Below are 26783 nucleotides of genomic sequence, written 5' to 3' on the forward strand. Positions count from 1 at the left end.
ATATATATATATATATATATATATATATATATATATATATATATATATATATATATACATATATATATATATATATATATATATATATATATATATATATATATACATATATATATATATATACATATATATATATATATATACATATATATATATATATACATATATATATATATATATACATATATATATATATATATATATATATATATACATATATATATATATATACATATATATATATATATATACATATATATATATATACATATATATATATATATACATATATATATATATATACATATATATATATATATATACATATATATATATATATATACATATATATATATATATATACATATATATATATATATATACATATATATATATATATACATATATATATATATATATATATATATATATATATATATATATATATATATATATATATATATATATATATATATATATATATATACATATATATATATATATATACATATATATATATATATACATATATATATATATATATATACATATATATATATATATATACATATATATATATATATACATATATATATATATATATACATACATATATATATACATATACTAGCAGTATAACTCGTCCTTGTCCGGTTGTGACTTATTACGCTATCTACGATAAGTCTTGCTAGGTGAAAATCAACTAAAAAAGAAAGCCTTACAACAAAAAAGCCCTTATGATGTAAATATGTTCATAATTCAAAAAACGATGAAATTAATAGGGAAAGTCTGAAGGCTGTTTTGCTTAACATTATTAAGTGTATGTAAACTTCATCCATCTAATTGGCCATAGAAATGCTTGTGCAAAACAACTTTTTGTGCTGCCCTGATTATACATAGCAGGGTAATCCCTTTTAGCAGGAGGTAGAATGCCAATTTCTGATGAATCAGAGCTAGAAAAGTTCTCCTTCAAACAGGGAAAAAATTTCAAAGTGAAAAGCAACTTCACATGTACTTCGGAGAACCTGATATACGCATTGATCTGCTCTGGGTGTCAAGAGCAGTACATAGGCCAAACGAAAAACAGCCTGTGTCAACGGATGGCTCTGCACAAATCCCAAATAAAAATTCCTCAAAACAGAAAAATAGCATTCAGCCAACACATCGATATCTATGCCAATAATAAAAATCCTAGTTTCAGAATCTTTCCCCTCTACCAATTCAGAGATGATACATCCTACAGCCAAAGAATAAGTAAAGAATCTCTCTTCATCACAAAATACAGACCCCTTCTGAACGCATCTACAACGAATGACATATCTACCACGACCTTAGAATAAAACACACACAAATATTAAAAATGATAAACTCCAAATAGATACGCAAGGAATTATAAGAAAATAAAAAATATAAAAAAACAACCTCAATCACTACTCACTCAACTAGTTACTATCACTCTTTCCTGCATTTTACTATTTCTCTCCTTCTCCCCATCCCTCATCTTCTCTGTCATCTTCTTCTTCCTTTCCACCACCTCCTCCCTTACTTTAGTACTACTACTGCTGTCTAGAATAACACCCACGCAATCATTACAAACAATACAGATCACTATGTCCATCAAGAGGTCAATGTCAGGACACCCAACCAATTAACACTGCTACTATCATAGCACTCCTTGGAACTACCAAGAGTTAACAAGTGAAACAGAGACAGGCAGAAACAAGAAAAATGCCACTGTTACTTGAATACTATATAAATATGTCTTTAAAAAGACTTTTCTTTTAAATTTACCAAAATTTTGTTTTTCAATAATTTTTCAAAAATCTATTATTCATATTTATTGTTGAAAAGATCTCAAGGATCGAAACAGGTTCTGTAATGTTCTTTATAAAAGTATTTTAGCATTTTCTACTTTGTCTTTTTTCTATATATATATATATATATATGTACAAAGGTAAAGGTGACGCTTTAGATACAAATAATTACAGAGGCATCAAGCTGTTAGATCAGGTTATGAAAGTTACGGAGAGGGTCATAGCCCAACTAATTAGGGAGCGAATCAATTTAGATGAGATGCAGTTTGGGTTCGTGCCAAGTAAAAGCACCACTGATGCCATATTTCTAGTAAGACAGCTGCAGCAGAAATACCTAGCCAAGGATAAACCTCTGTACCTGGCTTTCGTTGACATGGAGAAAGCCTTTGACAGGGTCCCCCGATCCCTTATCTGGTTGTCAATGAGGAAACTTGGGATAGAAGAATGGTTAGTGAGAGCTGTGCGAGCCATGTACAGAGATGCTGCCAGTAAGGTGAGGGTTGGAAATGAGTACAGTAGTGAATTCCGGGTAGAGGTAGGGGTCCACCAAGGTTCCGTCCTCAGCCCCCTCCTATTTATCATAGTCCTTCAGGCGATCACAGAGGAATTCAAGACAGGTTGCCCCTGGGAGCTCCTCTATGCTGATGACCTTGCACTAATTGCAGAGTCACTATCAGAACTAGAGGAGAAGTTTCAGGTGTGGAAGCAAGGACTAGAATCGAAGGGCTTTAGAGTCAACTTAACTAAAACCAAAATCCTAATAAGTAGGAAGGTAGATAAAACACAAACCCCTTCAGGTAGATGGCCCTGCTCAGTATGTAAAAAAGGTGTAGGTAGTAACTCTATAAGATGTACCCGGTGCAAGCTATGGACACATAAGAGGTGCAGCAATATCAAAGGCAGGTTAACCAGGAAGTTAATTTTTGTATGTGGCAGATGTTCAGGTGCAATAAACACTGTAAACAAACAGGAAACAACTTCTATCTCATTCCAGGTAGAAAAACTAGAGGTAGTCGATAGCTTCCGTTATCTGGGTGACCAAGTTAGTAGTGGGTGGGGGTGCGCTGAAAGTGTAGCTGCTAGAATAAGAATAGCCTGGGCAAAGTTTAGAGAGCTCTTACCTCTGCTGGCGACAAAGGGACTCTCACTCAGAGTAAAAGGCAGTCTGTATGACGCATGTGTACGAACAGCCATGCTACATGGCAGTGAAACATGGGCTGTGACTGCTGAGGACATGCATAAGCTCACAAGGAATGAAGCCAGTATGCTCCGTTGGATGTGTAATGTCAATGTGCATACCCGTCAGAGTGTAAGTATCTTGAGAGAAAAGCTGAACATAAGAAGCATCAGTTGTGGTGTGCAAGAGAGACGATTGCGCTGGTATGGACTTGTGGTGAGAATGGATGAGGATAGCTGTGTGAAAAAGTGCCACACCCTAACAGTTGAGGGAACCCGTGGAAGAGGTAGGCCCAGGAAGACCTTCGAACATTGGGCCTCACCGAGGCGATGACTACTGACCGAGACCTTTGGAAATGTGCTGTGCGTGAGAAGACCCGGCAAGCCAAGTGAGATCGTTGCCAGTGCTCCTGGACTGGCTCTTGTGTGGGCGGTACTGGCAACGGCCACGCTCAAAATGGTGCATCTTATGTGCCACCCACACATATATATATATATATTTATTTATGGGTTTCAACCAAGTAGCTGTGGTCATGCTGGAGCACCACTGTGATTTTCTGTCTTTATGCTGTGCTCTTTTCACGTTCCTTTCATGGCTCTTCTCCTCCACTTGATATAGTCCAATCAAGAGTTTTGACATCGCTGCCCTAAACTGTGTCTCATATCGAGCCATTGGTCCGTCTGGTATCGTGGAGAGGAAAGCGTTGAGTTTTGTCTTGAAGACCTCCACATCCATGTCTTGCAGGTCTCTCAAATGTTTTGGCAGGGCATATATATATATATATATATATATATATGTGTATTATTGTCTCTTTGCAAGTGCTCAGCTACTGGGAAAGGCTGAAACAGCTAAGACTCTACTCCCTGGAGAGAAGGCGGGAGAGGTATGCAGTAATATACATCTGGAAGATCCTGGAAGCAATTGTGCCAAATCTTGGCATTGAAAGCTACACCAATGCCAGAACGGGACGACACTGCATAGTGCCAAAGATCCCAGCAATGCCATCACACTTCAGGACCAGTTACTGCAACAGTTTGAGTTTCAGGGGCCCACAGCTTTTTAATATTCTCCCAAAGAGCCTGAGGAACCTGCACAAAGTAGATGTAGGGGTTTTTAAATCAAAGCTGGACCTCTTCCTGTCGAGAGTCCCAGATGAACCTACCTCGCAGGAGGAGGTGCAAATGAGGCTTGCTAAATCAAACTCCATTCTTCACCAAGTGCCAAATATTGTAAGAGGCTCCCTGTAATAACAGTGTAGCAACACGGCGGTGCATCAGCATGGCCGCAGCTCTAAGCTGAAACTATAAAAAAATATATATATATATATATATACTTCCGGTTTCGTAGTGTTAAGACGTGTTTTTCCCTGTCTCCCGAAGCAACCAACAGGTATCTTTCCATATCGAAGATAAATATTTGCTGAAACTGACAGTCCTTGCATTATATCCGTTGAAAAAGAAGGAAAATAGTATATATACAACGCACATTAATGTGAGTGAACCAAAGCGAACAACCATCTTCAAAGGAACCACGTGCTGAGAGGTTGTAAAGATAGAAATTTGAGCTAAGTTTTATTCTCTATTCTTTCTAAGTTTTATTCTTTATTCTTTCTAAAAATTTACTACAAAATAATTTATTTCACACTTGTCTGTTAACATACTGTAATTTCTCTCACAGAATAGTTTTTGTTTTTGTTTATTTACGATAAAATTTATTTACGATAAAATCATTCTTCTTAGTTTATTTACATACTGAAAACTTAAAGTATTAAAAGTTTTCACTCAATTTCCCTTATAGTCACCTCGTTTTTACACTCTTAATCAAAAATCTCTATTCTTATTCCATTTTCTCTCCCTCACTTTTTCTCTCTTAGCTTCTCTGTTTCTCACCCTCTCTCTCTGTTTTCTGTGATATATATATTTTTCGTTTTTTCATTCTTCGTTTTTTTTCGTTTTTCTTCTCATTTTCATTTTGTCTTGTTTGTTCTCTCTCTTGAGTTATCTTCTCTCTCTCATATATATATATATATATATATATATATATATATATTTTCATTTTTCTTTTCATTTTCATTTTGTCTTGTCTTGTTTTGTTTGTTTTCTCTCTTGAGTTATCTTCTCCCTCTCTCTCTCTCATACATCTCTATTCCTATCACATCCTCTCTTTCTCTATCTATCTATCTCGTACTCTGTACGCACTCTCTATTCGCTCATATATATATACATACATATATATATGTATATATATTTTCGTTTTTCTTTTCATTTTGTCTTGTTTTGCTTTGTTTGTTTTCTCTCTTGAGTTATCTTCTCTCTCTCATACATCTCTATTCCTATCACATCCTCTCTCTTTCTCTATCTATCTATCTCGTACTCTGTACGCACTCTCTATTGACTCTACTTCGTATTCTCCCTCCCCTCTTTATACTTTTTTCTTTCTTTCTAGTACTATTTCTCTATACTTTAAGATAACCTCTCTCTCTCAAATATCGTGCACCATGGATACCAGCAGACGAAACTTTGTACAGCGCCAAGTTGAGGCTAACAAGAAGATGAAGATGCGCCGAAACTGGCAACTGGAGAAAGTTCGCCTTCTTGTACAAGCATGGAACCTGGCCAAAGGATCACCAGCAAATGATCTAATAGCCGAAAGCCTGGATAGGTACAATTTCCACAGGTCAATGGCTCAAATTGATCGAAAGAAACTAGAGCTCATTCGCTCCTACGAGCGCGTGAAACCGCACCTTGACCTCCTAGAAGGCATGATGAGAGACACGGACACAAAAAAGGACAGTGAAGACCCTGCACACTGTGCTCAGACTCAAGAGGACCAAACGGACCACCGAGACAAGGCAAATGCCACCAGTGCTGTAGCCACTGCTGAGGGCTGCAATGGCCATGGTGAATACAGCCAACGCAGCACCACACCAAGCGACAGAGACAGGAGAGCAGACAAGAAGACAGTGAACACAAACACAAACAGGCTTCAAGCCCAAGCACGTCATACAGAGAAAAAGAAACAAATCTGTAAATTCTACCTAAATGGTACCTGCTGGCACGGGGAAAAGGGGCGAAACTGCAAATTTGCCCACCCCAAACACCACCAGCTAAACAAGGTAGATAACCACTTAAAACAAAATAAGTGGGAGCGCAGAAAAGGGAGACCAGAAAGCTTAACCCTACATACACATAATCCACCGAATACCAACAGGACTCACAAAGAGAGAAGTCCGTATATTCCTTCTGCTCCCAGCAAAAGGCTGTATGCAGAGGCTGTACGAACTGCAGCAGCTGACCAGCAAGCTTTTTTAAGCATGGCCCAGAAAATGGTACATCAGTTAACGTGGATGCAGAGGGTACAGAGTCAACACCACATGAACCATTATCCAAGACCACCACAGATGATGGATCAGGGATGGCCACCGCTAACACCAGGAACCCCTGCACAGATATCACACCCATATTCCTACTGAATATCCGGGGCCTATTACGAACAGGCGGCAAAGACAAGTTTCTATACTTGAAAGACCTAGTTACATGCAATCAAGCAATATGCATGGTGCTTACTGTAACGCATCTAACACCTAATATAGCAGATGCAGAGATAAACATACCAGAGTATGCCGTACTCCGAACAGACAGGAGGGATAGAAGTCATATGGGAGTTGCAATGTACATCCGAGAAGATGTCACACCCCTACTACTCCTATCACACTCAAACTCTATCTGTGATACTTTAATAGTACACATAAAACAGATTGATGTAGTTGTATGCTCAATATACCGTCCACCAAATACCGCAAAGCAGGAGGGTAAATTTGAGGACAGCCTCAGACGCATAGAAGAGGTCTTGACAAATCTGGACCAACACATCAATATACTTTTCCTAGGCGACTTTAACCTCCCAAATGTTAAATGGCCTGAAGGTCACATCCTCTCTGGGATGTCACTGCATGAACAAAGCCAGGCAAAGTCTTTGTTAGAACTATCCCACATGCTGTTCATGGAACAAGTGATACTCCAACCAACCAGAGGAAGCAATATTTTAGATCTCTGCTTCACAAACAATGTGAGCCTAATCCATAATGTGAAAATAACGCCCACATCCCTCTCAGATCATAACATTATAGAATTAACTATGTATGGTCCTAGGCAACCCACTGACACCCACCCCACCAGGAGGACTCAAGCAATATCCAACCTGAATTACCACAGGGCGGACTGGAAGTCAATTCGCAGAGAGATTCAAAATCAAAACTGGCATGACAGCCTTTCTATACAAGACAATGACCTCAAACTAAGTCATTTTATGTCAACTATACAAGGCATATGCACCAAATACGTGCCATATAGAAAGACCAGCAAACATGCCAATAGAATTCCTAGAGACAGGAAAATCCTTATGAGGCCCAGAACAAAGGTCTCAAACCAGCTAAATAGAGAACTGGAGGATAGGAAAAGGGCTAAATTAAAACTAACACTGTTAGAAATAGAAAACAAGATTAAACTCTCCCATAAAAAAGAGAGAGCAGAGAAGGAGAAGAGAGCAGTAGAAAGCATAAAAACAAGCCCCAAGGCTTTCTATAGATTTGCAAAAGAGACTGCTACGGTACAGTATAAGATAGGACCCCTATTCCTGCCTAATGGCTCACTGACTGCGGATCCCACATGGATAAGTGAAGTGCTCAGTGCACAATTCAAGAGTGTCTTCACTTCTCCTCTGAGTCACATGCAGATAAAGAACCCAGCTGATTTCTTTGACAATAGCACTCAGCAGAAAAAGACTGCATCCATTACCTACATTGACATTGAAGAAGATGTAATAGCTGCCATAAATGAAATGAGCTTAAATTCGGCAACTGGCCCCGATGGTTTCCCGGCTGTCCTCTTAAAGTCGTGTAAACAAGAATTAGCAGGACCACTCCGGATACTCTTCCAGAGTTTCCTTGCAAATGGTAAACTTCCCAAAAAGCTGAAGGAAGGCACCATATGTCCTATCCATAAAGGCGGAAGCAGAGCAGAGGCTGGGAACTACAGGCCCATGTCTCTGATTTCACATATTAGCAAAGTCATGGAACGAATTGTCAGAAAGAGATTGATTGCGTTCCTAGAAGAAAATGACTTGCTGAATGAGACCCAGCATGGTTTTCGTCCAGGTAGAAGCTGCCTCACGCAGCTCCTGCAGCATTATGACTGGGTCCTGAAGCAGCTACTTGACCATTCAAATGTTGATGTGATATATCTCGACTTTGCAAAAGCCTTTGACAAAGTTGATCATGGCTTGATATGTCACAAGCTGCGAAACCTTGGCATAACTGGTAAATTAGGAGAACGGCTGCATGACTTCCTGAATGGTAGAAGTCAGACAGTTGCAGCCAATGGAGAACTATCTAGGGAAACACAAATATTGAGCGGTGTTCCGCAAGGAACTGTCCTGGGGCCACTACTGTTCATAGTGGCCCTTCTGGACATGCCCACGGTCACTCGGAGAGCCACTGTCACTAGCTACGCTGATGACACAAAACTATCTCAGGCAATAAAGAATCCTGATGATATTGTAAGCCTACAGAATGACCTAAATGCAATATATGAGTGGGCAGAGCAAAACAATATGCAGTTCAATGCGAAAAAATTTCAAGTACTGCGCTACAAGGCCACAAGTGCCTACCAACTGGCATACACAGGACCTGGATGTACTGCAATCCCAGAACCACAAGCCGTGAGAGACCTGAGCATCAACATGTGTAGTGATGCATCATTTCACATGCACATTGTCAAGTTGACAGCAAAGTGCAGACAGCTGGCGGGGTGGATACTGAGGACATTCCGTACAAGGGATCAAAAAGTCATGTTGACTCTATGGAAGACATTTGTCCTGAGCCACCTAGACTATTGCTCTCAGTTGTGGTCACCACACAGTGTCAAACGGACAGCAGAACTCGAGGCAATTCAGAGGTACTATACAAAAAAGATCGCCACAGTCCAGCAGATGAACTACAGGGAGCGACTGCAGGCACTAGGTCTCTACTCCCTGGAACGCAGGCGGGAGAGATATGTAATAATATACATATGGAAAATACTGGAAGGACTGGTACCGAACTTTGGCATCAAGTACTACAGGAATGCCTGCACGGGTCGCCACTGCATGGTGCCAAAGGTGCCGTCCACTGCATCTCACATAAGAACAAGATACTGCAGCAGCCTCGGTTTCAGAGGACCTCAGCTCTTCAATGCCTTGCCAAAACATTTGAGAGACCTGCAAGACACGGATGTGGAGGTCTTCAAGACAAAACTTGACGCTTTCCTCTTCACGATACCAGACGAACCAATGGCTCGAAATGAGACACAGTTTAGGGCAGCGATGTCAAATTCTCTTATACACCAGATGTGCCATCAAAACTCTTGATTGGACTATATCAGGTGCAGGAGAAGAGCCATGCAAGGAACGTGAAGAGAGCAAAGTATAAAGACAGAAAATCACGGTTGTGCTCCAGCATGACCACAGCCACTTGGCTGAAACCCATAAATAAATAAATAAATAAAAATATATATATATATATACATATATATATATATATATAATGTCCATATATGTATATATATATATATATATATATATATATATATATAATCACCATATATAAATATATACATATATATATTCATTTAAAATGCAGAGATGAATATAATAGGACATCTACTCGCTAGAAATAGCAGCAAAAGACTATATACCACAAAAATTAGGGATAATTTCGAAAGGAAATGAAAAATTAAAACTTTTACCAATCTATATTCTGTACCATGGTTTCAAGTCAATTTTAGTAAGATAAAATTTATATATCTTACAAGGTCGGACTATCATCAGCAGAAATGACCAGACAACATATGAAGCACGAGTCAATAAGCAGCATGGTTCGTGTTCCTATGTCTAATTTTTCAAAATATTTCTAGCGAGTAGATGTCCCTATTATAGGCATCTCTGCATTTTAAATGAATAATACATAGTCTATTGACTGTTTTTACTCTCGCTAGACCACTGGTGGTAAATAAAATTTCTAAAATTTTTTTGCTACCCTATAATTTATTAATAATGATAAAATTCTTTTTGGATAATTTTCTGAAAGAATTTCGGCATTTTTGTATTTGCTGCCGATTAGGTAAACCGCAAATACGCGGTATATTTTGAAAAATTAGACATAGGAACACGAACCATGCTGCTTATTGACTCGTGCTTCATATGTTGTCTGGTCATTTCTGCTGATGATAGTCCGACCTTGTAAGATATATAAATTTTATCTTACTAAAATTGACTTGAAACCATGGTACAGAATATAGATTGGTAAAAGTTTTAATTTTTCATTTCCTTTCGAAATTATCCCTAATTTTTGTGGTATATAGTCTTTTGCTGCTATTTCTAGCGAGTAGATGTCCTATTATATATATATATTATATATATATATTATATATATATATTATATATATATATATTGTATATATATATATATATATTATATATATATATATATAGGAGCTGCCTGACCCAGCTCTTACAACATTACGACTGGGTGTTGAGGCAGTTACTCAACAACTCAAATGTGGACGTAATATACCTTGATTTTGCAAAAGCTTTTGACAAAGTGGATCATGGTGTGATATGCCACAAACTGCGTGATCTTGGCATAGCTGGAAAACTTGGAGAGTGGTTACATGACTTTCTGAAAGATAGAAGTCAGGCAGTAGTGGCTAATGGAGCCACCTCTATGAGAACACAAATAATGAGCGGTGTTCCACAGGGCACTGTCTTGGGACCATTGCTTTTTATAGTCGCTCTCTCAGATATTCCTTCAAGTGCCCGGATAGCCACTCTTGCAAGCTACGCAGACGATACAAAAGTCTCGCAGAAAATACAGAACTCCAGTGATGTTGCACACCTGCAGCAGGAATTGGACTCAGTTTACAGATGGGCTGAGGACAATAATATGCAGTTTAATGCTGAAAAATTCCAAGCCCTGCGCTACCAACGTCCAAAACTGAATATGAAACTTACAGAGTACACTGGTCCACAGGGAATTTCAATCCCAGAGCCTAAATCAGTGAGAGACCTGGGTATCGACATGAGTGATGATACCTCTTTCCAAGTGCACATTACCAGAATGGCAACAAAGTGCAGACGATTGGCTGGCTGGATCCTGAGAACATTCAGAAGCAGATAAGGAAACCATGATGATACTCGGGAGGACATTCGTCCTCAGCCGCCTGGATTACTGCTCACAGCTGTGGTCACCCACCAGTCTGAAATTAACAGCAGACCTTGAAGCAATCCAGAGGAGATTCACAAAGAAGATTGTCTCTTTGCAACTGCTCACAATCCAGAGGAGATTCACAAAGAAGATTGTCTCTTTGCAACTGCTCAGCTACTGGGAAAGGCTGAAACAGCTAAGACTCTACTCCCTGGAGAGAAGGCGGGAGAGGTATGTAGTAATATACATCTGGAAGATCCTGGAAGGAATTGTGCCAAATTTTGGCATTGAAAGCTACACCAATGCCAGAACGGGACGGCACTGCATAGTGCCAAAGATCCCAGCAATGCCATCGCGCTTCAGGACCAGTTACTGCAACAGCTTGGGATTCAGGGGCCCACAGCTTTTTAATATTCTCCCAAAGAGCCTGAGGAATCTGCACAAAGTAGATGTAGGAGTTTTTAAATCAAAGCTGGACCTCTTCCTATCGAGAGTCCCAGATGAACCTACCTCGCAGGAGGAGGTGCAAATGAGGGTTGCTAAATCAAACTCCATTCTTCACCAAGTGCCACATATTGTAAGAGGCTCCCTGTAATAACAGTGCATCAGCATGGCCGCAGCTCTAAGCTGAAACTTAAAAAAAAAAAAAAAAAATACATATATGTATGTATATATATACATATATATATATATATGTATGTATATATATACATATATATATGTATGTATGTATATATATACATATATATATATATATATGTATGTATATATATACATATATATATATGTATGTATGTATATATATACATATATATATATATGTATGTATGTATATATATATATATGTATATATATACATATATATATGTATGTATATATATACATATATATGTATGTATATATATACATATATATATATGTATATATATACATATATATATATATATGTATATATATACATATATATATGTATGTATATATATACATATATATATATGTATGTATATATATACATATATATATATGTATGTATATATATACATATATATATATGTATGTATATATATACATATATATATATGTATGTATATATATACATATATATATGTATGTATATATATACATATATATATATGTATGTATATATATACATATATATATATGTATGTATATATATACATATATATATATGTATGTATATATATACATATATATGTGTGCGTGTATATATATATACATACATATGTATCTGTTTCTCCATTCTCTACATGATTATATATATGTATATAGATATCCATATAATCATGTAGAGAATGGAGAAACAAACACAGGAAGAAGCAGGGCGATTGCTCTAGTTAGCCTTTAATTTAATCAATTAGGTAGAGATAATGTAATGTTACATTTACGATCGTTTCAATTTGCGAATTTAATTGGCAGATCTCTTCAAAATACTGTAAAGTCTGTTTAAATACATGGTGTGAGAGATGGAGGATATACTTATGTAAAAGAATGCATATAGTGATGTGGGAATAGAGGTAAGGTTTAGTGAGTCGAAATCGGGTTTAATGATATTTCTGCGAAGGAGAGGTAGGGTGGGTGATGTTTAAGTCCGTAATTCCAATCTTGGTCAAGTGCATTCCACATGTGAATGTTGTTAAATGAAGCGGATGTATGGTTTTATGGCACCGGCAGTGTAAGTAAAAGGTACTAACTCTAAGTTTTTGTGAAGAGGGAGCTAACTCTGTCCTAGTAAATATTTAATTATACTTGGAAAATGAAAATTTTGTAGTGTGTAGACAAACTAAATTATTTTCGTAGTTTTTGTTTAGAAGATGTGCTGTAGCCGTTAGTATGAAATGAAATGGGTTGCAGTCTTGTGATTTAAGTGACCAGATGTTAGGGGTGATGTAGTTAAAGAAATTGTCTGACAGCAATGACTGGGTTCCCCTGCGTGTGTAGCATGGGACAGAGTCCTGTTGCCAGACATAGGGTCTTGCAGCAGGTTCCTCTTGACTCAAAGCAGCACTACCTCCTCCAGGCACTTGATGTAGGTCCTCATGTTGAGTCTGAGGCCGTATGGGAAGATGAATGGAGGCATAATGTCACCATCAGAAGTGATCACTCCAAATACCATGCTGTTGACTGGATGTTTGATTTTTATTACCCTCAGTGCATTTGTACTGCTCTACTATTAATGGGATTGATATTACTAAAGGATCTATGCAAAGGCCTGTAGCAATCTTGGCTACTTGTGGATATAAATGTTACATTTCTGTTCAATTATTGCAAACAATGTCAGTGCAACTTCATACATCAGTGGCCATTGATGTCTGATGATGTCTGAAGCACAGAGCAAGTTGCAAACACCAGAGAAGCCATCAGCAACCATTTTCTGAATTCTCATCCCCTTGCCTCTGTTGTTAAGTGATCTGCAATACAGTCTCCCCAGACTCTTCACAGGCTTTCCTGCTACTGTAGGTACAACTTCCACAATATTATACTTCACTTCTTTCTATCTCCCCTGATGAGTGTTACATTGTGTGATTTCTTTGTTTTAAGACACATTGTTGCCCAGCTTATCAGCTCATCCAGTCTTTACAGACTTCTCACAATTAACTTCTTATGCCTAGCTGACAATGCTATAGCATCCATGAAAGCTTTCTTAGGAGAGTGGATTTTCATGTCACAATTGTGGATCATTGTACCTTGTAGGATGACTGCCATTCCAACAATGAACCATATGACTGTACACACAGTTGCAATTCCCAGCTCAAGCTTCTGCAAAGTCATTGTAAAGTCCTTCATGGTAAACCACATATAAAACTTGCCATAGTTATCCATCATCATTTTGCAGACTTCTTGCAGGATCCAGAACAGTTCCATGACATTCTCAACCAGTTTGTGAGGAGCTGACCCAAAAACTTTTGCCAGATCAAGTCACAAGAGTGCTAGGTTACTTTCCTCTCTCCCCTTTGTTGTCTGTATGGCATCCCAGATCATAGCCACTTTTATGTAACCTGGTACACCAGCTTTTTGCACTGTACAATTGATACAACCATTTTGTCCTGGAACACTCTTAAACCATGTCTTTTTGATAAAGTTCTGGAGTAATATAACTGAGTAAAGAAAAGAATGTAAGATTTCTAATTGACTGTAATATTAGTGAATTACTTTTGGTGAATCTCTACTGATGAGATAGGCATAAAGAAGGGGAGTGGAAGCTTAGTAACCTTGCAAAAGAGTTGATGTTTCACAAAGTCGTATTTCTCCTGTTGAGAGATAATGAATATATAAGTTGGTGAAGTATTTGTAATATAGAGAATGTGGGTGAATAAAACATTTTGCTTACAAATTCTCGGTGTTGAGGAAGTGAAGTATTCTTGATGTATTTTCAGTATTAATAATGTTTTATTTATACATTTAAAAAATAAAACCCTTTGTCCTATGTTGGATAGGAGACTGAGGGTGTGTGTGTGTTATTGATATTGTGTTTTAAATTAAGCTGTATGTTTGTTTCAGATGAGCTCCTGGAAGGTCCTAGGAACAATACTGTATATTATTCCATCCCAAACACAAATACAGATGAAGACAAACAAGGAAAAAACTTTACAAAAGATGAAGTGGAGGAAATGATGAAATCTGATGATTACCAACGAAAAATTGCAACCTGCCATTTGTAAGTGTTTTTGTTTTTGGTGGTGGTGATGTTGTTGCTTTAAACATTTCTTTGACTTTATAATTTTGTTATGTTTAAGAGATTTATGTTTATGTATTTGCTTTTGTTGTTGCTGTTATTTAGGTTCATGTTTCCCAACGTTTTTTAAAGTTAACACTTCTCCTTTGGAATCTTCAATTTTTCTGTAACCCCTTAGACATCATTAGCAAAAAAAAAAAAATGCTTCAATTGTAATAAATGGTCACTTGAAAAAATTGAAATAATAAAATTTGAAGAACTTTTGAATATTGTTTTAATTTTATTATATTATCTTGAAATTTATTTCTATGAATATTTAAAAACTTTGAACAAAAATTTATTATAAACATTAAAACAAAATGTTTTCAAAAGTGACCTATTTTCTACCATTAATTGGCTATAGAAATGCTTGTGCAAAACAACTTTTTGCGCTGCCTTGATCATACATAGCAGGGTAATCCCTTTTCACAGGAGGTAGGACGGCAATTTCTGATGACGCAATTGCTGGCGATCTGTTGCTACACAGTTCTGCCAGAATTCTATCAGATTGGGCAGTAGATGTTGATGCACCATTTTGCATTATGTTCAAAGTAGCTTCTGGAATGTGGTGAATTGCTGCAGTCTGTTGCTGTCTTTTTAAACCGATTGCTTTCTTTCCCCAGCAAGCTCTCTTCTTTGTAATGAAGTTCACTGATTTGCAATGTGTTGTTCATAAGCTCAGTAGTTTGTATATTTACAAAACATTGACAAACATGAGTTATATTGTAATGAATGCTTGTGTGTACGTGCGCATGTATGCGTTTGAGAGAGCAAGAGAAAATGGGGAGAAAGGAATAGAGAATGGGAGAAATGAAGAGAGAGAAAGAGAGGAAGGGAGAACGGAAGACAGTTATAAAATAGCAATGCGTGCGCATGTTTATATAAGAAACACACAGAAACTAAATCTTATATCTATAATGTTGATGTGTGTATGTGTTTCTGTGTATGTTGTTGTCACAGATCACATAATGTGTGGTTGTGTGTGTTTTTACGTTTGTATGTTATGAAAAATATGTTAGACGTAGAGGGGTAGAAGAAAGATATGAAATGGGAGAGAGGAAGAAGAATGAAGTAAGAGTGAAAAGGTAGAAGGAAAGAATAGTCCTAAAGCAAGTTAATCTATGACTTTGTATGTATCACTTTCTCTCCCTCCCTCTCTTACTGCCACCCTCTATATTATATGTTGAGCATGTGATCGATGTGCAAGAACGCTGGTACAGGTAGAAGGGAAGAAATATAAAAGCTGCTAGAAACAACAGCCAAATCTCCCTTAAATCACACAAAGTAAACGAAAGTTCAGATAGAGAAAATTCCATTGATGTAAAAAATTTTTACGAAAAAGTGGAAAATGTTGATTTCTATAAACTTTTAAAAAGGCTTCACACAGATACACAACTTCAGCATCATATATTAAGATGGGACTTTTCTTTTACTGTCAGTGTTTTTCCTTCCTTTCTTTTTGTATTTGTTGTTGGATTGTTCGTAAAGGTTCATAAGAGAAAGTAGGAATTGAAAGGATTTGTAAAGGTAGTAGAAAGAGTAAATTAGATTCTATTGAGGGTGACACGTAAAAGCACCTACTACACTCTCTGAGTGGTTGGAGTTAGGAACGGCATCCAGCTGTAGAAACTCTGCCAAATTAGATTGGAGCCTGGTGTTGCCATCCGGTTTCACCAGTCCTCAGTCAAATCGTCCAACCCATGCTAGCATGGAAAGCGGACGTTAAACGATGATGATGATGATGATGAGGGGGAAATGTTATTTTGTGTAGTTTAATGGATTTTATTGGTAATTGTGTGTTATTTTGATGGAAAAAATGACGCTGTGACCTAAGTTATGGTATTTAGAATATTAATTACGATTCTTTCATTCAAGAAAGTTGGAATTGTGTAAATGTATGAATTTTCAACACACACACACACACACAGAGAAAAATCTGCCTTTTATAGAAAAGATACAGGATGACCATAAAGTCTGGATACATGAGCGAAAATGGATAATTTCAATAATTTTATTCAACTACGTTAATGAATAATATTTTCAACATGGTTTCTACTATTAGTATTCAGATTTTATGGTTACTCTGTACATTATTTGTTGTATATATATAATACAGACATTATATACATTTTTTTTGGTTAACACGATTTCATATTTTGCTTCACCCTATCAGAGTTTAACTTGATTTGAATGGCCATCAACAATTAAACAATTTACTTTTCAGAATTTCATGTGAAAGAAATTTCGCAAAATTCATTTAATGTGGAGATACTAAATCCAGTTCTCATTCATACACATCATAATTTTCACTCCGTATTGGATCTTTTTGTTTTTTACTGCAAATACAAACCAGTTTTTATTTCCATAACTGTGCGAAGACTTGTTGAGGCAAGTAAAATCGAAATCAAACCAAATTCGATGACTGGCACTCATGCCAACCTCTCTTTCATTAGACACTAAACTCGGCTTGCGAAGACCTGTTGGGGCAAGTGAAAGTGAAATCGCGATGGCACTTGTACCAGTGGAGCGCTAAGAGCACAGTCAGAGTGTGATCATTGCCAGAGTAGATGTCTGGCTTCCGTGCCAGTGGCACATAAATAGCACCATTTGAGCATGATCGTTAACAGCATTGCCTTACTGGCACTTGTGCCAGTGGCACGTGAAAAGACATTCGAGTGAGTCATTGCCAGTGCCGCTGGACTGGCTCCTGTGCAAGTGGCACGTAAAATACACCATTTTGAGTGTGGCCGTTGGCAGTACTGCGTGACTGGCCTTCGTGCCGGTGGTACGTAAAAGTACCCACTATACTCTCGGAGTGGTTGGCATTAGGAAGGGCATCCAGCTGTAGAAACTCTGCCAAATCAGATTGGAGCCTGGTGTAGCCATCTGGTTAGCCAGTCCTCAGTCAAATCGTCCAACCCATGCTAGCATGGAAGGTGGACGTTAAACAATGATGATGATGATGATGACTACATCTGATGCCTCTTACTTTGTCCAGCCCATTCTCATTCTATCAACTACACTTTCAGAGCATCCTCATCCACTGACATCTTGGCTGCCTAGGTAACGGAAGCTATCTACTACTTCTAAAGATCTCCCCAGACATTTGAGGAAGTCTATTTCCTGTACACTCTTAGTGTTTATTGCACCTGTACATCTGCCACATACAAAGACTGCTTTCTCTGTTAACCTTCCTATGAGACCACTGCACCTCTTATGTCCATAGCTTGCACTGGGTACACTATATGGAATTTCTACCAACACCTTTTCTATATATTGAACAGGGTCATCTCCCTGAAGGGATTAGAAATTTGTCTACTTTCCTACTTACTAGGACTTTGGTCTTTGTTAAATTAACTCTAAGGCCCTTTGATTCTAGACCTTGCTCCCACATCAGAAATTTTTCTCTAATTCTGATAGTGGTTTGGCTATAAGAACAAGGTCATCAGCATAGAGTAGCTCTCAAGGGCAACCAATCTTAAATTCCTCTGTTATGGCCTGGAGGACTATGATAAACAAGATGGGGCCGAGAACCTGTACACTAAATTCATTGTTATACTCATTGCCAACTTTCACCTTAGTGACAGCATCCCTGTACATGTTTTTGAACGGCTCTCACCAACCACTTGTCTGTCTCTAGCTTTTGCATTGATCACCAGATAAGGAAGTGGGAGACCCTGTCAAAGGTTTTCTGCTTGTCAACAAAAATCAAGTAGAGAGGTTTATTTTTGGCCAAATGCTTCTCTTACAGTTGTCTTACCAGGAAAATAGTATCAGTAGTATTTCTTCCTGGCACAGAACCAAACTGCATCTCATCAAGGCTAACTCTCTTCCTAATAAGTTGAACTATGACTCTCTCTCTAATTTACATCACCTGGTGCAGCAATTTGATACCTCTGTAATTATTTCTGTCCAAGGCATCATCTTTACCTCTGTAACTATAATACTGCTACCCTAGTCATTGGGTATGGCTTTCTCATGGGCAACCTGATTCATTATATGGGTGACAAGGACATATCCCACTCCACTAAATGTTTTAAGCATCTCAGAGGTGATTCCTAACGGACTGGGGACTTTACATGTCTTCATATCCTTAATTGCTTTATCTACCAAACTACTGTTGGTTCAGACAGCTGGTCTCTCTGTTGGGTCTACATTAGGTAGACACTCATTCTCCCATGCATTCTCCACATTTAGCAGCCTTTCATAGTAACACTTCAAACTTCTTTGCTGAATTACTATTCCATTACCTAACTAGACTGAGTGGATAAGTAAAACAACATCTCTAATCTCTTCAGTTAAAAAGATACTGCAGTGGTGGAGCATTATACGAGTTTCTATCTCTCTTACTACCATACAGATGTATAATAAACAAATTTACTTCTCAACTACATGATTCAGAGTGCAATTCTACTGCCCAGTACATCAGGCAAATGTCTGCTACAATAGTTTTGGGTTAACTAAAGCCAATGAGTTTAATTTGATACATGGAAACTATATAGAAGTTGATTAGAGTGGCCTTTTCTCTTCTTTGGAGGTTAACTTAATCCATTTCTCAATTTAACTACAACACCTAATTCATGAGTATCATGAACACAAGTTCATGAGTGTCCACTTTGTTGAAAGCATTTAGGCTAGGTCTTCAGTTTATGGATGACTCTCTCCTTTCTTAAAACCAGTCATAGAATCCCTGAAAAATAAGGTCTAAGTAAGAAAAACAAAATGTAGGTGAATTACAGTCAGATCCGAGTTCCACTAGCATCAACAGGTTCTGATAGAGTTCACAGGTTCCAATAGGGCCAACTGGTTTAGATATGAGCAACAGATTCAGATGGCATCAACAGGTTCTGATAGCATTGACAGGTTCTAATAGTATCAAATTCCAGTTGAGCCAACAGTCATATTTAACTTGACTTTTTGTGGCATTTAACACATGAAAGACAAATCCTACCCCAAAACAGATTCCAGTCTATAAAATGTAACTAAACACACACACACACACACACACACACAGCCCACCCAGTAGCAATTTGAGTTGGCTGAATAGGGAAGGGTACCTTGAATAATACCCGACAGTTTGAATAAAAGATAAGATGGTCATCATCATCATTCAATGTCTGTTGTCCATGCTGGCATGAGTTAGACGGTTTGACCAGGGCCGGTAAGCTGGAAGGCTGCACCAGACTCCAGTCTGATTTGGCATGGTTTTATATGGCTGGATGCCCTTCCTAATGCCAACCACTCCAAGAGTGTAATGGGTGCTTTTATGTACCACTGGCACGGCTTCCATTTGCCTGACACTGATATCTGCCATGACTGCGATTTTGCTCGGTCTGATGGGTTTTATTCTCAAGCATGACAATGCTAAAGGTCTCGGTTATTACCTCCATGAGGCCCAACACTCAAAAGGAACTCAGCCACTTTACCTCCGTGTGACCCAATGCTTGAAAAGTACTCAGCCACTTTGCCTCTGTGAAGTCCAATGCTCAAACAGAATTCTTAACATGCCACCAGTTTGGTGCCAGTTACGTGACACCAACATCAGCCATGACTACGATTTCACTTGACAGGTCTTTTCAAGCACAGCATATCGCCAAAGGTCTCGGTCACTAGTCATTGCCTCTGTGAGGTTCAAAATTCGAAGATCATGCTTCATCACTTCGTTCCATGTCTTCCTGGGTCTACCTCTACCACAGGTTCCTCTACAGTTAGAGATCAGTCATAGCTTGAACAAATTATAGATATGCTTCACTAGGTCTCCCAAGAGGCTAAATATTAGCAAGCCAGTTTTGAAGTCTCTATATGAATGCTTGACCTGTTAAAAATTGCAACCACATCTCCCACTTAGAAAAAGGATGCATTGGATAATGTAATCCTAGATACACTTATGTCTGCATAAAATACAAAATGATTGCAGCTGGTATACATTTGATCATAGGTCTGCTAGACCAAAGATAAATTTGGCATAAGTCAGTGTTGCCCTCCTAGGAATTGGGGACAGGGCAAAGGTTCAATGTGCAATTAATAGACACTGATATTTTTATGGATGACTCTCTCCTTTCTTAAAACCAGTCATAGAATCCCTGAAAAATAAGGTCTAAGTAAGAAAAACAAAATGTAGGTGAATTACAGTCAGATCCGAGTTCCACTAACATCAACAGGTTCTGATAGAGTTCACAGGTTCCAATAGAGCCAACTGGTTTAGATATGAGCAACAGATTATCTGGCTGTTGTTAATGTTAATAGTGTAGCTGCGGAGGCAGCCAATGGATTTGTATACAATTCTGAGCATATCTTTCATATTTACGAGTCATCTTAACTATAGAGATACATTCTATGAGTTCTCCTCTATTTAACTGTGTATTTATTTGTTGTATATATTATACTAGCAGTATAACCCAACCTTGTCCGGGTGTGACTTATTACACCATCTATGATAAGTCTTGCTAGGTGAAAATCAACTAAAAAAGAAAGCCTTACAACGAAAAAAACTCCTATGATGTAAATATGTTCATAATTCAAAAGACGATGAAATTAATAGGGAAAGTCTGAAGGCTGTTTTGCGTAACATTATTAAGTGTACATAAATTTCATCCGTCTAATTGGCTATAGAAATGCTTGTGCAAAACAACTTTTTGCGCTGCCTTGATCATACATAGCAGGGTAATCCCTTTTCACAGGAGGTAGGACGGCAATTTCTGATGACGCAATTGCTGGCGATCTGTTGCTACACAGTTCTGCCAGAATTCTATCAGATTGGGCAGTAGATGTTGATGCGCCATTTTACATTATGTTCAAAGTAGCTTCTGGAATGTGGTGAATTGCCGCAGTCTGTTGCTGTCTTTTTAAACCGATTGCTTTCTTTCCCCAGCAAGCTCTCTTCTTTGTAATGAAGTTCACAAATAAATACACAGTTAAATAGAGGAGAACTCATAGAATGTATCTCTATAGTTAAGATGACTCGTAAATATGAAAGATATGCTCAGAATTGTATACAAATCCATTGGCTGCCTCCGCAGCTACACTATTAACATTAACAACAGCCAGATAATTTTTGCCCTCTCAGCATAATGATACATGGATAAAGTCCATATGAGAGAGAAAAAAGGTGTTGGGGAAATATAAATACTAAAAGAGAAAAAAAAAATGACAAAACCATTATGAATTTTGTGTGTTGCAAGGATTTGAAGGAATTAGGGTCTAAAAGTGAAGAATTGCTTGGAAGAAAGATATCAAAAATGGTGGTTTGAAGAGTATAGAGCAACAGACAAATTGAGGCGAATAAAGCAAGAGAGAAAATAATGGAGATGTGACACAGATAATATAATTCTTAATTAAATAAATCTAGTTTTATAAAAGACAAAGACAATTCCAAACAGCTTCTAAATACATGCTCTCTTCTAAGAGAATTAAATTATTTTTGAACTCTACTTTTAGTCACTGAATACAAACAATGAAAAACTGAACCACATTTATGTTTTGAGTAGTTTTTTGTTTATGAAGTACTCATCTACCTTAATTAACATTTAAAAAATTTTCAATACATGTTTGTAATCTATATAATCATAGATTACAAACATGTGTTGAGAATTTTTTAAATGTTAATTTTGTAAAGGGAGTGTGTCCAACATGCAAGAGAAAAGACTGTTGGTATGGTCATGTGATGTGCAGGGATGCGGACAGTTCCATAAAGAAGTGCTGATCTCTAATTGTGGAAGGTACCTATGGAGGAAGGTACCTATGGAGACTGAGGAAGACATGGGACAAAGTAGTGAAAAACAGTCTTTAGATGTTGAGCCTCACAGAGGAGATGACGAGGGTCTGAGACTTCTGGTGATTTGCTGTGCTTGAGAAGACACGTCAAGATAAGTAAAATCATAACAGGCCATGCCCCACCTCGTACATATACGCGTACACACATATACATGATCACTACCCACTGCAGGCTCTTCCACTCTACCTCATGTGCCTGTTTGGATACTCTGCATGTTCTCATATATCTACCATATCTGTCCCCCACTAGCCACTCCAATTTCTCTCTTCATCACTTGCTACAATCATGTCATTCTCATCTCTATCTATCTTTCTTCACTCTCTAATGGAACATCCCCCTCTATCCACTCTGTGCCACTTATACTCCACTCCCCACTGCTATGTGTGGATAGGTCTCAGTGCATCTCCAACACCATCTATTTCTCTCTCTCACTCTGAGTGTCTCTTTATCTTTCTCTCTAACACTTCTTCTCCCCTCTTTTCCTACTGGGGTAGCCAGGTATCTCTTCTATAGTAAGATACCTATTTCTATCCCTCTGTTATACTCTAACCTCTCACTTGGCACAATGCCACTTCCCGTAGTTCCACTCCCTCTCCCAGCTGAGGGGTCTTTATCTTGCAAGTTACTCGTGGTGACCCCACTGATGTTGGTGCCACATAAAAAGCACCTAGTACACTCTGTGAAGTGGTTGGTGTTAGGAAGAGCATCCAGTGATAGAAACCAGACAATGGAGCCTGGTGCAATACTCTGGTTTGCCAGCTCCTGTCAAACTGTTCAACCCATTCCAGCATGGAAGATGGATGTTAAGTGAAGATAATGGTGATGGTGATATTTTGTTCCACCCTTACTAAGAATGAATCCTGTACAGTTCTATCATACAATTGTTATTACACAGTAAGATCGTTGCCAGTGCCCCTGGACTGGTTCTTGTGCGGGTGGCACATGAGATGCACCATTTTGAGCGTGGCCGTTGCCAGTACCGCCTGACTGGCTCCTGTAGGATTTTCGAGCGAGATCGTTGCCAGTGCCCCTGGACTGGCTTGTGCGGGTGGCACATAAAAGACACCATTTCGAGCGTGGCCGTTTTCGTGCGGGTGACACGTAAAAGCACCCACTACACTCTCTGAGTGGTTGGCGTTAGGAAGGGCATCCAGCTGTAGAAACTCTGCCAAATCAGACTGGAGCCTGGTGTTGCCATCCGGTTTCACCAGTCCTCAGTCAAATCGTCCAACCCATGCTAGCATGGAAAGCGGACGTTAAACGATGATGATGATGATGATGACAGACTAGCAGTGATTAGGAGTTCAGTGTCTTTGACACAAATGCAATACATATAGAATAAATACTGAGATATTTACCTTGGAGTTTGACATCAGCTTTGATTGATTCAACTAGTTGTGGCTCTTCTGATATGCTTGCTGACATCTAAAGTTATTATTAGACCCTACCTTCCACTTAAAGGATAATGAATTCTTACGTAGATACAAGGCTTTATAACTGTCAGGAAAGTGAGATTGGATGTGGTTTAATTTTTAATACTAACAATGTAAGTTAAGTGAAATTGTCAGCACTAAGGATTGAAACCATGTCAGGTAAACAGTTCAATTTGCACAGATACTCAGCCACATCCATCAATCCATACAATTGGAAAAAAGGTAAGTAACAAATAAGATGACAAAACTATTGGAAAATATGTTTGGTTCAGTATTGGTAGATATTTGTTTGAATTGATGATGTAAGCATTTTACACTTAAATACCATCTCCTAACAAACCAGCCATGTTGTTGGGAATTTGTGCTTCATAAGTTTATTAGGCTGAGAAGCATTTAAAAGTACATCATAAAGGTGACATGTTAAATATATTGTGGTTTAATATCTTAATTTCAAAACAGAGGTGAAAATGTCCTCCCTGTCCTCTCTCTCTTTTTCTCCCTCTCATTTATTGTGCATAAAGAAAAAAGTCGTGGAAGATGTAATTGTGGTGGTATCACTTTCAAAGTATATTTGGAACACTCCTTTCAACTTTTGTGGGAGTATCTATCATTTGTACTATTTGATGTGGGAAGGCCTCCATTGGTTAAGAACTTAAGGACATCTGGAATCTTTTCATCCTAATTGACTTACAGAGGTTTACATGTGCTGTTAATTTAATGTGCAAACAATGTGCCCTTTGAGCAATGTAAACTACAGGATTTAATTTGATTTCAATTCTCTGTGATGAGCAGATGAGTTCCAGATGACGCAGTATTTTTAGGTTCTTCTGCTGATATAGGATGTCTCTTGATAAGATGCTTAATCTTCAAAAACTTATTTGCCTAGCTTTAATGGAATGGTGTCATTTACTTCTGTAGTCACTCTAAAATTTGTGGATTACTTCAGTGGCTTGCAATGCAGACTTGAGTTCTTCCTATTAGAAAATTTACCTCCAACTAGGCTTTGATTTTATTCTGGAAAAATTCTTTCTCACTTATTTAATGATGGGAAAACTCAGAAATGAGCACTTACAGGGTGTTTGGGCTAAATTTGATGATGTTTTATGTCTCCTTTTTTTTTCAGGAACAGCTTGATGTATTGGTGAACACTCAGTGTCATTGGAGTGCATAAAGAGTTGAGAAAAACTTAGTTGACATGGAAGCTATCTGAATATTGACAAAGAGTTACCTATATCATGATGATTCACAGTGGGTATCAAAATGCTGACATTATGACTGCTGCTACTTCTTTGAACAGGGTCTTAAGCTCAATTCAGATGGTCATGTGAAACTGCTGGAGACTATAGTCAAACCCTGGCTGGAGAGGGTTGCTGCTGGAAGGCCATTTGTGTGGCAACAGGATTTGGCTTTTTTGCCATACATCCAGAAAGAGTCAGATGTGGTTGTTAGAGAATTTCTATGACTTCACCAATCTCAGTTTCTGGCCTCCTAATTTGTTTGATTGTAATCCCATGGATTACTATGTGTGGAGTGTAGTTGAGAAAGGCATCAACTGCTCTGCCTGCATTACCAAGCCTGAGCTGGTGCCCAAGATCAAGAAGGGACATAGTGAGAAATTTATGTGCCAGGTTTTGGAGCTGTCTTGAGCTGTGGAAGCTGAGGGTGGCTACTCTGAGTAAACTGTTATCTCTCATCCATAGTCTAGTTGATACTTTTTGATTTTTAAAAGATTACTTTTATATTTGGATGGGATTTTGTGTTTTTTTTTACCTATTTTGAAAGCTGTTAAATTTAACCTGAACACCCTGTAATCTGTAGATTCTCATGATTGAGAAATATTTATCTTTAAACTTTATTATCTACCATCTCTTATGTACTATCCTCTATCCCTCTTTTTATGTAACACCTCATTAATTTCTGCTATCATTTCAGATGTAGAGAATGCTGGTTTAATAATTCTTACTCTGACAACTGCTGTGAATGTGGTGGCTACTCACTCAGCCGACCCTGCCCAATTTGCCAAGGCCAGTGCAGCCAGATTTGGACTCGAAATATCAGATCTGTAAGTCAGATAATGCATTGATATGATATTTTGAACTTCCATGCTAATCATTGCTCCACAAAAGATATGTTCAGTTAGTTACAATTTCAGCCTCCTGGTTCATCAGTGTTTCTTTAATTTCTTGAAGAAGGCATGATCTGCTTTAAACTTAGAAGAGGAAGATTGGTCTGTGATGTGATGTCTCCCCTCAAAAAACAAAACCATACAAAGAAAAGGCATTTTTGTACATGTCCTATGTCAATTTTCATTTATAGCAACAATTCATCATCATCATCATCATCATCATCATCATCGTTTAACGTCCGCTTTCCATGCTAGCATGGGTTGGACGATTTGACTGAGGACTGGTGAAACCGGATGGCAACACCAGGCTCCAATCTAAATTTGGCAGAGTTTCTACAGCTGGATGCCCTTCCTAACGCCAACCACTCAGAGAGTGTAGTAGGTGCTTTTACGTGTCACCCGCACGAAGGCCAGTCAGGCGATACTGGCAATGGCCACGCTCGAAATGGTGTCTTTTATGTGCCACCCGCACAAGAGCCAGTCCAGGG

At 38.0% G+C, this 26783-nt stretch overlaps 1 protein-coding gene across 2 annotated transcripts in view; it reads left to right on the plus strand.

Annotated features, from left to right (window-relative positions):
• The window catches only part of LOC106883720 (uncharacterized), a 165335-nt gene extending 138785 nt beyond the window's left edge, over nt 1-26550 (plus strand). For both annotated transcript variants that reach the window (XM_089351046.1, XM_089351045.1), the window contains 2 exons: nt 14750-14906; nt 26103-26550. In XM_089351046.1, the coding sequence (XP_089207172.1) occupies nt 14750-14906; nt 26103-26253 (308 nt within the window). In that variant the 3' untranslated portion in view covers nt 26254-26550. The remainder of the gene's footprint in view (nt 1-14749; nt 14907-26102) is intronic.
• The last annotated feature ends 233 nt before the right edge of the window (nt 26551-26783 follow it).

The sequence above is a fragment of the Octopus bimaculoides genome, chromosome 4 (genome assembly GCF_046866305.1).
Source record: "Octopus bimaculoides isolate indiv1 chromosome 4, ASM4686630v1, whole genome shotgun sequence".
Lineage (NCBI taxonomy): Eukaryota > Metazoa > Mollusca > Cephalopoda > Octopoda > Octopodidae > Octopus > Octopus bimaculoides.